Here is a 15,450-nt window from a genome sequence, read left to right on the forward strand (position 1 = left end):
TCCAAACAAGACGTCTTAGGTTTCAGCTTTTCCCAGCGACCGGGACCTCCAACCCAAACAGTTTATTTAAGAGTCAAGCTGAACCTGTGCGATTATGGCCTCCTCACCTCTTACAGACCCCCCCCGCAGCGCAGATTCTGGCAGCCCCACTGGGCTCCTTGGCAAAAGTCACACACTTTAATTTCAGCTCAATTTGCTTTAATGGTTCTGGGCTCCTTTTTTGGGAACCTGCCTGTCTCCAACTGACTGAGAGCCAGCTGCAGGGGTATATGCAGATATCTCAAAAGCACCTACCAAATTAAAGTACACTGTACTGTGCTGGCGTGTGCGTGCGTCTGTACTCTTGGCTGCGAATTAAGTGATATGTTTTCTCACTTGTCTTTCATCAGACATGAATCTATGTTGTTTATGACACTATGGCAGCTTATGTAAGTGACTAATGGCTAGCACCAACACAGTGCAAAGCAATGAACACATCGTAACTGTACATCTCCACGTGGGAGCAAGGATCTTTCTTGGCCTTTGGCGTTGGCTCTTATTCATCCTATAGCTGTGGAGGAAATCTAGCAAAACTTTGGGATAAAAATTTTTATGTGTCATATCCAAGCAAATCTTTGCCTTTTCTGTGTTATTTTCAGATTTGACCCTTGGCCTAAGAGCAACACCGTTCAAAATCTCCTCATCCAGCCTCTCCTCTGGATCCTCCATCAAGGTAAAGTTTCCGACAGGAAATATTTTATATTGGCGCTCCACAGAATTCGACAAACGTATATTCATATTTTTAAATCTCTTTCCAGTCCTTCCCGATTAAAGATGAATGTTTTGTTGTCAAACTGATGTTTAATTTCCAACTGATTCAGTTGAATCCCGTCTGCGTTTATGCTGCGCCTCTATCTCAGCAATCACCTATAAAGGCCTGAAAAGCATACGAGTCGGGACAATGAAAGGCAGACAGAGTGTGAGAAAAGGAGGGAGATGAGGGAAGCACAGTGTTTATCAAACACAGAGTGGGTAGCCAGTCACATCTGTCCTTGTAGGGTATGTGAAGGAGAGAGGGAGGTGCTCCGGGCATTCCTCTTTTTCCCTCAGTGGACCATGCCCGCTGAGATCTATCTGGGAAATGTCACACCTGCCTCTCCTTATCCACACCAATTACCATGCAGCTACATTAAAACACATGTTTACACTAGTCTTCATCACTTAGTCTTTGGGGGAGGACTAGAACTCGAAGATGCAAGTATTTTTGCACTGTGCTTGGCTAAATGGACAGTCTTTTCAAGCTGCTGTCAACAACCATTCCCATTCCGTCTCACAGTGACCTTAGGGTTAAGAAGAACAGCTCAACTCCAATGCGCCTCATTCTTTAACTTACTTGCTCTTCCATGAAAGGAATTGTCCTCAAGAATGGAGAGTAGGGGATTGACAGTGTGAGGAGAAGGGATGTGGCATCCTGTTTACCCTTAATGGCTGTGTATTCCACCCCCTGTGTGGAGCGCAGCAGTAACTTGGTTATGGGATCAGGGAGCTGGGTAATTAGGGCTGGGAGGAGGCTCCATGTGGCTGCAGGGAGGATTTAAGGTGTTGGAATGAGACGGTCTTCATCAGTTAGGTCCTCGGTGAGACAAACAAACGCAGGGCCAGGCACGACCTGAGACACTGCAGCAGAGTCTCTCTTTGGAAGATTTTGCAGGGAAAAGACAATTCGGCTCATGACGTTTATAGATCTAACCGAGCCGAGAGCAGCAGTTACAGTACAGCGTTACCCTGACGACATGCAGGTAATGTCTCTGTTTTAGTCCTAACATGTGTTATGATATTACTAAACCAAATGTATTTTAAATAATGTTATGAAATGTATGCATTTAAAGAATCGGCATCTCAACAACATGTTGTTCTTCATAACTGCTGGCGATAAGGTTTAAGTCACAGGCCTTAACGCTGGCTGCAAAAGGCGAAGCACCAGGCATGACTGTATGATTGGCACCAGTAGACTCTGCCTATACCACAATTGCATCTTCGTGGTACAGGCTTTGCATGAATACCTTCATTGATAAACCACAAGGCAACAACAATAAGTTCATGAACATCTCTTTCTCTTTTTCCCCCCACTCAGATAGGCAGAGTGACTTGGTTAATGAGGACGTAGAAAAGGCAGGAGGCACTGTCCGTTAGCATCAACCGCGAGGAGACGGCTTGATTACCTTCATACTGATCCTGAGCCCACCTGGCCCTCGAGTCTCTCCGCTTTTATTGAAGTTCAAGTTTGTGTGAGAGAAGGTGACATGTTAGGGCAGGAATCATATTTTAGTAGCTAATGTAAAAACCCTCATATAGGTCCACAGCATATGTTCATTATAGCACTATGTGGTGTAACCGTAGCTATTCCTATTTAGTATTGTTGATGGTTATTTGTTGACCACAGCGGTTCCTGCCTGGGACTCTGATCTGTTTGGGTGGTCCAGGCTTCTCCTTGGTGGTCTAACTTCGGAACTTGCAACTTCCACTATTTCCTTTGTGGTATCATTTGCCTATAAATTGAAATCTGAGATTTACAAGAAAGAAACATTTCAGGTGAATTTAACAACAGAGAGACTCCTTAACAATGAAGAATAAATGTTAGCAAGACAGAGATAGAGCCGCTTCATGTTATTTATTCTAAAAGCAAGACTACGATGAAGGTATAAGGCAAAGATGCCTGTAGTGTTTCAGTACAGTGATGAGAGTTAATATCAGACAGGTGAGACCAGGAGCTGATTCCTGATGCCTCCTGCTCCGAGTAATCACAGCTGCGCTTGTTCATCTCAGCTGTTGAACACTCGACCTTGAACACAAAAGCAAATGATGTCTTAGCTCTATAACCCAGGGTGATGACACCACAGTCAGTCTTTTTCCTATTGTTTAAGAGGCCAGCCCATGGGTCGCACCACTGCTGCATGACACACTGGTCCACAGTCAGTGACTGATCGGCACAAAGGAATAAGACCCTATTGTTAACAAACTGTTGATTCATGACACTTTCTGGTTACCATACCAGTTCACAAGTGTCACAGATTTAAGCCTGGTATTTAGACCAGGGTGCAAACTAGGGAGAAAAGCTCTGATAGATTTCAGAACTTCTGTTTTTTATTCCTGACGATTGTCGACTTAGATTCAGATTTCTTAAAGAGTTTTTCCCTCCTTGTTTTCTTTTTTCTGAAAAAATATGTAATCAATATATCTCCACTGATTTATTTTTGGTCCCTGTTGAAGCTGCACTATGTTTATTTTGGTAGCTACTGTAAATAGCAGCAGATGGTTCAGATAGTCGTGTTGTGTTTTAGTGCTTTGATGCATGATGAGACCAGAGCCATGTCCTTCTTGGGTTTTTTACCCACTTTCCCTGCTACCAGTCATGTTTCTCTCCACTCTCCACTGAGGCCAGATTCTGGGAAACTGATTTGCTTACCTGTAAATCCCAGGAGAGATCACTGGCAACCTTTATCACATTATTCTCAGAGGAATGCCTGTCCATTTGGATCTTAGATGATTCATGCACCATTTAGATGCATACAAATAATGGTGATACAGTCACAGTATTACATTCTTATGGTGCAAATATTTATATTGAATTCTTCTGTTTTGCTTGAAATTAAAAAAAAATTGAGTTATTGACTTATCAAGAATTATAGGTTACTGCTATTTTGTCATAGATAGATCCTGAGGATTGATAAAGGAAGAGTGTTTAGCCTCATGCTTCTTATTAGAATGTATTCCAAAAAAGTAGTACCTGCAGTATCCCAATAAATATGCAGTAGGCATTTTAAAAGTTGTTCTTGAGCATCTTACTATATAAAAAATGTTCTTGATTATCTAACAATATGATCCACATACACACAAAGATTTCTGTCAGCACTCTTGGAGAACTCTTAACATAACAGCACTTGAAGCACCTGCATGAGCAGCAGCTCGGCCCCCGCGGCTTTGTCAGTAAGACTTAAACCAAATCTTGGATGAACTGTGGAGAACTTAGCCCTGCTCATCCTCACTGGTCACCCAGTCTGCCCTAAACAGTCTGTCCTTCATGGACTGATCTGCCCTCTGGACGTCTGCCTTGAATCACACTCATGCAACACATCTGACCTGATTAGTCAGGACTTTAAAGAGACAATGTTAAGAGGAGTGAAACACTAATGTGTAAGTCTTTCAATGCAGCCCAGGTCTAGAGAGCAACATCTAAACCAAGCGTTGCCTGCCAGTCGAGGTGTGAAGGACATGGGCTCTAAATAAAAGGAAAGTTGAAAGAGGGAGGGCTGAGTATTTTGAATTGTTGCCACTACCATTCCCCCTCTGGCCTCCACCAGTGCCCCAGGACTGACTGTCTCGGTGGAATAATAGCAGGGCAGGAGATATATAGACATGTCCACAGCACCTGGAAATTAGGGGGTGGAGCTACTGCTGCCTGGGAAACAGGAATTCTTGCATGCTCATTGGCTGTCAGGGTGTTGGCTGGTTAAGAGGGGAGATTTGTTGGGAGTATAAAGACCACGTACTGTTTTGAAAGCTCTCTCACGGACGGACAGGGAGGCACCCTCTACCCTCACCTCTGACGCCACAGACGCAACCTTCTCTGATCTTCCACCCCATCTGAAGTTTTTGGCACACTTACGTGGATTTAAACTGAATCCAAACTTTGACCAGTGTAGCACTTGAGTGCAGCTGGCGGAGCCATGCCCGGAGTGAACCTGGACTTCCTCCCAACCTTGCAGGCTCCAGAGGCTTTGGGCAGCCCAGATAGTGCTTGTGCTGAGTCTGGCCTGGAGGAGGTGATAGGTGATCTGTTCACTCAGGAAAAAGCTGAGAATGAAGGGGAGCAGTTTTGCGAGAGGAAGTTTGAATTAACACTACGGTGTGCAGTTGGAGAGATCCATAGTGACCTGCAGGCCTTTGGGAAGAGAGTGGATGCCCGTCTGGAGAAGGCAGCAGCTCAGGTGACTCCTCTGGCTGAGGCCATTGTGAGGCTGCAGGAGGAGAACCTGAAGCTGATGGTTCAGCAAGAAAGACTGGTGAGGGAAGTGGAGGCCCTGTGCCAGGTAATGGGGCTTCCAGATCCGTCACTCCATGTACTGTCAAGCAAAGAAAGCTCCCCTTCAATACTTTGTGAAACCAAAACTTCATCCAGCGATCTTCCAGCTTGCTCTCCCCTGGATACTTCCTTTGAAGCATTACGCAATACTTCTTCCTGCACTCCCCGTGATTCTCCATCCTCTGCACCCCAGGTCACACCAGCTAGCACTCTCCTGGATACTCAAGGAGTATCCCAGGAAAATATAGCATGCCCCCAGGACTCCGACTCGACAGAGATGAGCACTCCTCAGAATTCAGAGCCTTCATCCACTCCTCACCCGCCCACCTTTGCAACCTGTCGTTCCCTCTCTGCTCCCTCTCTGATGGCAAACATTTCTTGTAGCGACAGTGAGGTACTGCTCTCTGTTAACGGTTCTGATCATGACCACTTTTAATTCAAATAAGGTGCTTAAAGAACATATGTCTTTTGTTCCTGTGTTGACATTACCTTTTGAATCAGCTGGCATTGAGTTTCAGATGCCACGTCACTGACAATCTGTTCCATCTTTCATACCTGTCAGTTGGTTTTATGTCCTCCATTTCATTGTTCAAAAAGCTTGACCATCTCAGCTGCCAATCACATTGTGTTTATGTGCAGGTCTTCACTACAATCTGTCAATTAGATACTTGAATCTTGTAACAGCATGTGTTTCTAATTGTGTCCTGGCTAGCCACATGTGTGTGGCCGCATACATGCAAGTGTTCTGTTGAGTGGAGGTTTCCCCTACTATTGAATTGGGGGGGCGCCCCCCCCCCTGAAAATGTCACTTTCCTTATACACCTTATTCCTCATTCCTGTATAAAAGATGTGGATGAAACCTAACGTGATTTGTGAAACCTAACTCTAACCCTAACGAGCCCTAACTAGCCCCCACCTAAACCAGTAAACCTAGGGGAAACACTGTACTTCCTGGAAGAGAAAAAAAAATTATCACAGTTAACAGTAACGGTGGCCCTGGCCTATAATTTGGCATCCATAACGTTGGCTTTGGCAGGAACATGAACTTAGCATGAGGTGATTTTACAGGTCTGGCTTCAGAACAAGAAAGGGATTTAAGGTCCCAGAGATCTATGCACATGCTCTCATCTCGAGGCTTGTTTGCTCTATGCACTCTTGGAATCCCATAGCAAACCCTGAGTGTGTTTGCACTGGTGACATTTTGAGAGAGATTGGGGTCTTTGCGGCATTATCTTCAGTTATTCAACCGGTTCAACGACAGCTGGTTCTGCCAATCACCTGCTTTGGTCAAGTTAATGAACTTCTCCCAAATGACTGTGATAATGAGTGGTGACCATATCTGATATTTTTTTACCTTTGTCTTTGTGCAGTATCAACACTGAATTAAACATAACTGGAACAATAAGGTTAACTGGGATTTTCTCACCCCGCACACATTCCCTCAATGCCTGACTTGCATCCATTGTTGGGCTCTGTTGTGTTCCAAACATTCCTGGTCGGTCAAGTGCCTCTCAGTCCAGCCTGTCCCATGGGTCAGAAGTCTGTGTCCACACAAGCCTTAAATCCGAGGGCCACCCGTGATCACACAGCTCTGTGACTGTGCTGGGCTGTGTCCCTCCCTGGTGAGACCCTGCCCTTGCTGGGGCCCGCAGAGAGGAGGGACAATAGTGTGGATAGGGACGGGGCCAGCTGTCTGAGCTATATCTAGACCTAGACTCAGTTACAACGAAAACACTAAGTCACAACAAGAGCCAATATTTTGCCAAGGCTTTCAGCACCAAACGAAAATGTCTGTAGGAATTTATGGTCACTTCAGATGTTGCTCTATAGCCAGGTTAACCATAAAAAACTCATGATTTCCTAATGGTGCACTACTTGCTCTTGACTTATGCTCCTATGTTCACCAGTCCTTTCTGTGGTGTACACACCAGAAAGGATGGCTTTGGATGTTTTCCCTCAGAGTTTATATCTGTTAATGCATTGCTCCCATCTTGCAGCCATAGCGGTGTACCATACCTGTCACTTAAACTTGTGGTTCGCAGCAGATCAGTATCATTTAGACGCTCCATGTGTCAGTCACACTCCAAGACTCAAGTGAACAGTAACTTGGCAGGGCTTCTCTTGCTCTAATTTGCTCACTGTGTCTCTGGCATGGCTGGAAGGTAGAGGGGATGGAAGAAATGATGAGATGTGGTGAGTGGGCAGACTTGGTACTAAAAGAGATTATTAGAGGAGGGGAAAGATGTGAACTCTACAATCTATTTCACAAACGTAGGCCTCTTATGGCTGCAGTGTGGGAAGTTCTCTCATTCTCGCTTTACTCGGCTTTGGGGTCGTGCTAGACACGCTTTATGCACATCCGTAATATGGTAATGTCACCATTCCACGGAAGTTTTAGCCAGATTACTGACAGAGTTTCAGGAGCTTCTGTCAGGGACAGGACCCCCCTTTACGGCAGACTTTTTGCTTTTTAACTTTGCAGACTTTTTACATACAAAAAACCCATATAACATACTATAAGAAAGGTTAAAAACTGAAAAAAACATAATATTTCTCCTTTAAATCCTTCTCCTGGTGTCATAAATACAGAATTTAGATCCTATGTTTCAGGTTAGGAGATTCTGCTTGAAGGGAGCTCTCAGTTGACAATGCACATATCCAGCTAAGGTTACAGTTTACCTTTTGAAATTAATATAGAGAGTACATCAAAAGTCCCAATCAGTTATTGCCAAACCATGTCCTTCTGCATGTCTGCGTATTTATGCTCTTTCTCACGGTGAGTGTTTATGTTATGTGCAGATTGAGACGGAGCCTGCTGTGGCCTCTGAGCCGGTGTTGTCATCTGGACAGTCTGCCCAGGTGGCGTGTCAAGTCCCAGCCATCCCCAATGGCTCTAGCTCCGACGAGCGCTCCGGAAAACTGACTGCCGAACAGCTGGCTGCTATCGAGGATGAAGAGCTCCTTGACAAAATGGTACTTCACATCCAAGTTATAATTCTGGGTGATTTAGATTGCCTCTATGTAACAAAGACAGCAGCTGCAGTCATGCAGAATGTTTGTGTATTAACACGAAATCTCACCAGCTATGTGAAAGTATATTTGTTAAAGTCACAGCACAGTGTTGCCTGTATCCACAATGTTAGAGTTGTTTACATAAGTGGAGCCGTGCCACTGGCTTTTTTGGAGATTGGCTGCTCATTGTGTGTGTGTGTGTGTGTGTGTGTGTGTGTGTGTGTGTGTGTGTGTGTGTGTGTGTGTGTGTGTGTGTGTGTGTGTGTGTGTGTGTGTGTGTGTGTGTGTGTGTGTGTGTGTGTGTGTGTGTGTGTGTGTGTGTGTGTGTGTGTGTGTGTGTGTGTGTGTGTGTGTGTGTGTGTTTGCTTTTATTTCTTTTTTTATTTCTCCACAGCTCGATGAGTCAAAAGACTTTGAGGAGAGGAAGATGATCCGTGCAGCCATGAGAGACCTTCGCAAGAGAAAGAGAGGTAACCTATCAAGACACAAATATCTCTCATACAAACACATGAAAGTTTTCATGTCTTCTGCTTGGTTTCTTCCAAATCATACAAATATTGTATGATCCATTCTGCTCTCAGAGGCCATCCTGGGATGCAGTCAAGAGGAAATCGGTAGGGCAGGTTGGTGTGCAGTGTGCATTAACCACTGATACTTGCCTGCGTTTGTGTTTTTATGTGCACTATCCTGTCAGTCAGACCACCACAGTTTTTAATCAGTGTGTCTATCAGATCGCTGTGTTGGATGATGAAAGGCAGGATATGTTGACAGTTTTGTTAACGTGCATGAATCCTGTTCTCCGTGTGACTCAACATCGTGACTGAAACATCCACCACATTTAGCGTGTTGTCGTTTTGCAGTGAGCACTCGCCATATGGCTTCACCATGTGTCTTATTGCATCGAGCTGACAGTTTGACCTCCTGATTCCCAGATCTGAGACTGCTCATTGCAAAACATATTTAGAATAACAAGAGCGTAAGTTAAAGAATGGATGTCTAAGATTAACTCTGCATGTAATGTTAAAATACATGTACACGTCAGGTAAACGCTGGAGGTAACGGTACATTCTGTTAAAGTTTTCTGGAAATTGCTGAACTTGGTTCTGCTTTCCACAGGAGACAATTGGGAGTGTGCTCACTTTTATTTGATGTGAGATGTTTGTGCTCTACACATTAGTTGAAAGCTGTGGCTCGACTGTGAGCCTCCCACCTGTGAGCCTCCCACCTGGAATTTTACAGTACAGTGGAAAGAATCCTGAAATGTATCGCCTCAAATTTGGACGCTCTGTTTCAATCCATCTTTGTGGCAGTCAGATGAAGTGCTGTCAGTTTGTTTAGGACCTATTGTCCTCCTCCTCGTCCTCCTCCTCTTTTTTCCACTGACATCATCGCTCTACCTTCCCATCCACATCTCTATGCCTGCTCTCCTCTAACCTTTTTTCTCCTCCACCCCAGATCAGAGAGAAAAGGAGCGTGAGACCCGTCTGCAGGAGCTGCGGCAGCAAAGAGAAGAGCGTTCACAGAAAAGTCGCGCTGGGGTTGGAGCAGGAGAGGTGGTGGTGAAGAAGGTCGAGAAGTCAGCAGATGGCTCAACCCTGAGTCAAGTCACAAAGACAAACCGCTTTGCTCAGTCTGGTACTTATTTATTTTTTCATTTTTTCATTTCTCCATCTCAAAACCGTGTTTGAACCTTTGTTCAAACAGAAGACATTCTTATTTACAGTGAGAAGAATTATGTGGGAGGGAAAAGAGGAAATTAAAAAATAGCTATAGCTAAATAATAATTGAGTGATTATGTTATAAGGACACCAACATTTTTTGTGTCCAGATGATGGGAGCAGATCAACACGCAGCACTGTTGTCGAGGCCAGTTATGTGCAGAAAACAGACAGTGAGTCATTACTTCATTTTGCTTTCCAGCTTTCTTAAATCATTATCCTTATGTAATCATCACAATCTTATCATCAGTATAATTTTTTATATGTGTTGATGATCATGACACAATTTTGTTTGCGTCTCAGGAGGGACAGTCCAGTCAAAATCCTACAGCTTCACATCTTCCACTTCCTCCTCCTCCTCTAACACAAGCAAAAAAGTGGGCAGGTGGGTCATAAAATATCAGTCAAATAATCACGCTTAATGTAAAATACCAGCACCGTCGCAAATTCAATTGTTGTATATTGTCGCTGCCTCAGTGTCTTTGACCGCGAGGATGACTCATCGTCTCGCAGCGGCGGCGGCGGGTTGGCCGCCGTGGAGCGAAGGCAGGCAGAGAGACGCAAGGAGCTGATGAGGGCTCAGACTCTGCCGAAGACTTCTGCCATGCAGGCCCGCAAAGCCATGATCGAGAAGCTGGAGAAGGAGGGAGGCAGGTGAGGATAAACAGAGAGGTAGTGCTACCAAAGAAAGGAAAGGAGCCGTTCAAAGCATGTAAATATTAACACAAACCTGACTCCTCATTTAGCCCGGCAAACCAGGCGGTCGCCAAGGTAAACAAGGTGCAGCGTTCTACCAGCTTTGGTGTACCCAACGCAAACTCCATCAAGCAGATGCTGCTCGACTGGTGCCGTGCCAAGACCCGCTCGTATGAGGTTAGCCAACCAGCCACAGCAACCCACTGTGCTGTGCTTTTGTTAACGTTAATGTCAGCCAATGAAGCTCGAGCTGAACCTGATGAAGACAAAATAGGCTGAGATAGAATTGTCCTACTCTGGGAATGTTTCCATGACTGCCTTTTTGTCTATTCTGTGTCTCCTCCCTCAGCATGTGAATATTCAAAACTTCTCATCCAGTTGGAGCAATGGCATGGCCTTTTGTGCCCTGGTGCACCACTTCTTCCCCGAGGCCTTTGACTACGACTCCCTGAGCCCCAGCAACCGCAGGCACAACTTTGAGGTGGCCTTCAACGCTGCAGAGTGAGTACACACATGAAAGACATGTTCATGTCCTAGAAACATGTGCTCTAACCACATCATTCTGAATGTCATTAAGTTTTTATTGCACAAGAGCTTCAATTAAATTTTTTGGGGGAAACCACTTTCGTTTTTGTTGAGATAGGCCTGGAAAATGTGAAGACCATAGAGAAAAAAACAATGGAAGAAGCCCCTGCAGGCCTAGTTCTCCTTCAGGTCTTGAAGATACAGACATTGTCACCCAACCAAGGCTGCCATGGAGTGAACACATGATGAAAATTAAACAACTCAAGCCAGTTATTATGGTGGTTTTCTCTGTGACGTACACATTTTCCCATCATTCTCTCATTTCTCTGTAAAAATCCACTTGTAGCTTTTACTCAGAGACGGACCCAGAACATGTGGAAGCTCCTCCACTGATATCTGTGGGTTAACTCTCTCCCCCAGGTCTCTCCCAGGTGTATCGAGCCCCGTCGAGGCTGCGTGAGCCTCATTGCCACTCTAATAACTCCGCTTCTAAACCTCCACTCTCCGTCTGTCCTCTACTATGAGTAACTGCTGTGACACTGCTCTAAGCCAGCGACCCATGAGCAAAACGTCCCCCAAACAACCACCAGGTTATAAAAATGGAAGCTGTCGGCTGCTTCTCCAATATTTTATCCCTCTTTTTTAAAAATTTATTTTAATCTCTCCTCTACTTTTCTCTGTCTGCTCCATCTTGCGTCACAGCATTCTCACTTGTGATGCTCCCCACTCACCTGTGTGTGCGTTCACTTGCTCCCAGTAGGACAGTGTCCATGCTGGGGTTTATAGGAATGAATTTTTACTCTCTTCACTGGACCCAACCACAGCCCCTGTCTTTCCACCTCTGTGTTGCACTATCACTCACCGCTCCAGGCACTCCCGACCCTCCCAACAGTTTGTTGTTATCTGAAATCCAAACGCACATAATCACAGACACTCGATCCTGTGCACCAGTGTGTTGTTGTTTTCACCATATGGTTGTCTAGGGTTTATTTGCTGAATCCTTGTTGTTTTTTTTTCGTGTCAGAGCATAGTTGTATTGAAATGGTCAATAGTCCCTTGTCTTAGTGCACAGAAAAAAACAACAACAAACAAAAAGGCTAAATGAGCATCGCCTGACGCTCATTTGACATTTTGTTTTGACATGTATGTATGAGTGTGTATGCCACATACTGTATAGATCATGATGTTCATGAAGCATGTCAAATCATGGATATATTTGTGAACACAGAGAATGTAATGTTATTGTTTCTTTTTGTGTCCTTTCTCTCTCTCTCTCTCTCTCTCTCTCTCTCTCTCTCTCTCTCTCTCTGTCTTTTCACCATAAACCTTTTACATTTGGCTGCTCACTGCTTTATCTGTTTTTTTCCCCTCCTCCTTCCTTCCTTTCTTTCTTACTCTTTGTCCACTATCTCTGTCCTGTTTCTTCTGTCTCTGTTTTATCTGCACTTCACTCTTGGTCCTTCCTGTCGTCTACTTGATGTCTCTCCGTTTGCGTCTTTCTTTCTGTCCTTCCTCTCCCCACCTTTTATTTTCTCCCCCCTGCCGGACATGGGCGCAGGGAACTAGTGGACTGTCCCCAGCTGTTGGATGTGGACGACATGGTGAAGATGCGGGAGCCAGATTGGAAATGTGTTTACACGTACCTGCAGGAGTTCTACAGGGGTCTGGTGACGAAGGGCCTGGTTAAAACCAAAAACTCATCCTAGAGTCGCACCCCACCTAAAACTGAACCCATGGTGAGAGAGGAGACAAGCCCATTAAGGAACCTCACATTGGTTCTGACTGACGTAAAGTGTGTGTGTGTGTGTGTGTGTGTGTGCGCGCGCGCGTTTATTTCTGCTATAGACTATTGTCTAGGCAGAGAGCCAGGACCATCTGCAGTTCACCACTTTAAAAGGATCTGCTGTATCACAACGTTTCAAACAGAGGAGTTGAGAAACAAAGCAGAGAATGGAAAGCCTGTATTGTCCACCCACTTTTTATCGAGTGTTAGTTTACTGCTGTTTAGGCACTTAGCTTGTAAAGCCTTTTAAAAATGTTGGAATGGTAAAGTGCACAGTGACCTATTTCCTTAGATAACAAAATGGATTCTATGACATTTATTTTGTCATTCTAGACATTTGTGTGGTTCCTGTTACTTTACTCCTTTTTTGTGTCTGTAGAATCTTCTCAGAATGTTTTCAGGATGGGGAGATGACGCCATCCTGTGGTGTGTCTCTGCATCACTTACCTGAGGTCTTTGTTCTTAAAGCAGTTTAATGAAATAGACTATATAAGTGAAGTTTATTCATGGAGAGCTTTTCAAAGAGCTTTCCACACCGCACCGTGTAGGAAAATAAAAAGAATAGAAGAAAAGGTAGAGCTTGACCACAACAAGGAAGGGCTGGTGTGTGTGTGTGTGTGTGTGTGTGTGTGTGTGTGTGTGTGTGTGTGTGTGTGTGTGTGTGTGTGTGTGTGTGTGTGTGTGTGTGTGTGTGTGTGTGTGTGTGTGTGTGTGTGTGTGTGTGTGTGTGTGTGTGTGTGTGTGTGTGGTGCGCGCGCGCGCGCTTTTGCCTTTCCTAATGATCATGAGAAAGCCAAGAACGTGATGGTTTGGACATCTGAAGAGAACGTCCTACTCTCTGCTCCATCTGTGGTCTTCTCCCTTCCTGTCCGTTCCCCCTCCTCTTTCTCACATCTGCTGTCTTGTGTGCCTGTTCCTCAGGACGTACGCCAACTGCATGCCTTTGCTGGAAGTTGAGGACATGATGATCATGGGGAGCAAACCCGACTCCAAATGTGTCTTCACCTACGTTCAGTCTCTGGTCAACCACCTCCGCAGACACGAGATGAAGATGGGTCGGCCCTGTGACCTGTGCTCAGTGAGCGCTTAGCCGCGACGTGTTGTTGTGACCCCCCGTCACCTGATGACCGCCTCCACTCTGGGCTGGGTCATATAGTTTTACATCACCAATGGCAAAGTTGGGGATAATGTATGTGTGTATATACGTGTATTTGAGTGTGTTTGTGCGTGGTTTTTTTTATTTTGGCAGAGGTGATGTGTCAATATTTCGGTTCTGTGGACACGTCATCATCATAAAATCCACCTTCCTCTTGCAAGGGATTGCTAAAGTTTTTTATCAGACTTATGAGACTTTTGAGTTTTAAGATTTCAGTTTTTGTTCTCAAACAGCTTTGTATCAGGTGATATTTAACATACAGTAGCTGTGTCACTATGCTTGTGTACTTAAAAACACCACCTAAGAAAAAAGATATTTTATATTTCATATTATATATACAGTATATATAATATGTAATATTTATTATGTATTTTTTAACATTTGCCCTTTTAAATTATTTATACCTACATGTTTCTCTGCTACACTTTTGTAATTATTGTAATTTGTTGGTAATTCCACTGAAGAAGAAAAATATACCCAGCCCAATATATGATGCATTATTTGCTTTTCATTGTGGTACTTTTTGATTTTTACCAAACTTTGGTTGCTTGAAGTATTTTCATTATGTCTATTATTCTCATGTTGATATAACCAATTAGCATATAACTATTTAATGCATGAGCACAGGCGTGTTTTCTCTTCTTCTTTGTTACCCTGTTGTTACGTTTGAGTTCAGCACTGAGTGATTGTACCTTTCTGAACTCAATAGTGCTACTGAGAACATTTCATCCCTCCTGTACTGTATCAGCATCAGATTATTCTAAAGGTAAAACTGTTTGCAGTTCAACATGTTTGTTTTTTATCCAGGTAGAAAGAACAGAGGAGGGGGTTGCAGGCTGATACCATAGAGCTGAACTCCGTCATTACTTGATGTTTCTAACTGCAGCATGTGTACAAAAAACCCGAGCATTGTTCCCATCGCCCCCCAAAATTGCTGCCACACATTACCAAACACATTCGCACACAGCTGTTTGAGGGCTCCTTATTTATGCTTGGGGACATTTTTTTCAAGATCTTTTTTTCTTCTTGTTTTTAGTGTGTACATTATACTTAAAACATTTTAAGGTAAGTCAATAAGCTTAATTTAAGACAATGTTTTGTGAAACAAAATTGGTGTCACTTTGAAAACATTCATGGGCCTGATGAAAGCTGGCTTTCAGTTTCAACAAGAGTAGTCATTGTGTATTTCACAACATGAAGCCAAGGAAACTTTTTGAATGGAGATTTTTACTCTGCTTGTAAAAGCAAGAGCTCATGTCGGTTACATGTATTACCTAAAGCTGTTTGAGAAGATTTAGAACAATAATGAAAATTATTCAATTTTCCACTGCTGCCAACTGATGAACGATTACCTTCCACCAAGCAGTGAGTGTTGTGTAGAGCTTCAACACGTTATTACTTCATGTTTCTGTGCACCACAGTTAAATGTGAATTAACAATTAAACCAATTTGAGAAATGAAAGTGTTTGTGGGAGATTATTGCTCTAAATTGTCAAGT

At 44.0% G+C, this 15,450-nt stretch overlaps 1 protein-coding gene across 9 annotated transcripts in view; it reads left to right on the forward strand.

Moving 5' to 3' along the window:
* The window catches only part of smtnb (smoothelin b), a 45,928-nt gene extending 30,514 nt beyond the window's left edge, over positions 1-15,414 (forward strand). For 3 of the 9 annotated variants that reach the window (XM_035640255.2, XM_035640262.2, XM_035640261.2), the window contains 11 exons: positions 639-712; positions 7,862-8,035; positions 8,469-8,544; positions 8,656-8,697; positions 9,530-9,709; positions 9,903-9,965; positions 10,096-10,177; positions 10,270-10,446; positions 10,539-10,665; positions 10,838-10,989; positions 13,718-15,414. In XM_035640255.2, the coding sequence (XP_035496148.1) occupies positions 639-712; positions 7,862-8,035; positions 8,469-8,544; positions 8,656-8,697; positions 9,530-9,709; positions 9,903-9,965; positions 10,096-10,177; positions 10,270-10,446; positions 10,539-10,665; positions 10,838-10,989; positions 13,718-13,886 (1,316 nt within the window). In that variant the 3' untranslated portion in view covers positions 13,887-15,414. The other 6 variants (XR_004794588.2, XR_004794589.2, XM_035640257.2 and 3 more) reach the window with 6 other exon arrangements.
* Positions 15,415-15,450: the final 36 nt, after the last annotated feature.

This window comes from Scophthalmus maximus, chromosome 19 (genome assembly GCF_022379125.1).
Source record: "Scophthalmus maximus strain ysfricsl-2021 chromosome 19, ASM2237912v1, whole genome shotgun sequence".
Lineage (NCBI taxonomy): Eukaryota > Metazoa > Chordata > Actinopteri > Pleuronectiformes > Scophthalmidae > Scophthalmus > Scophthalmus maximus.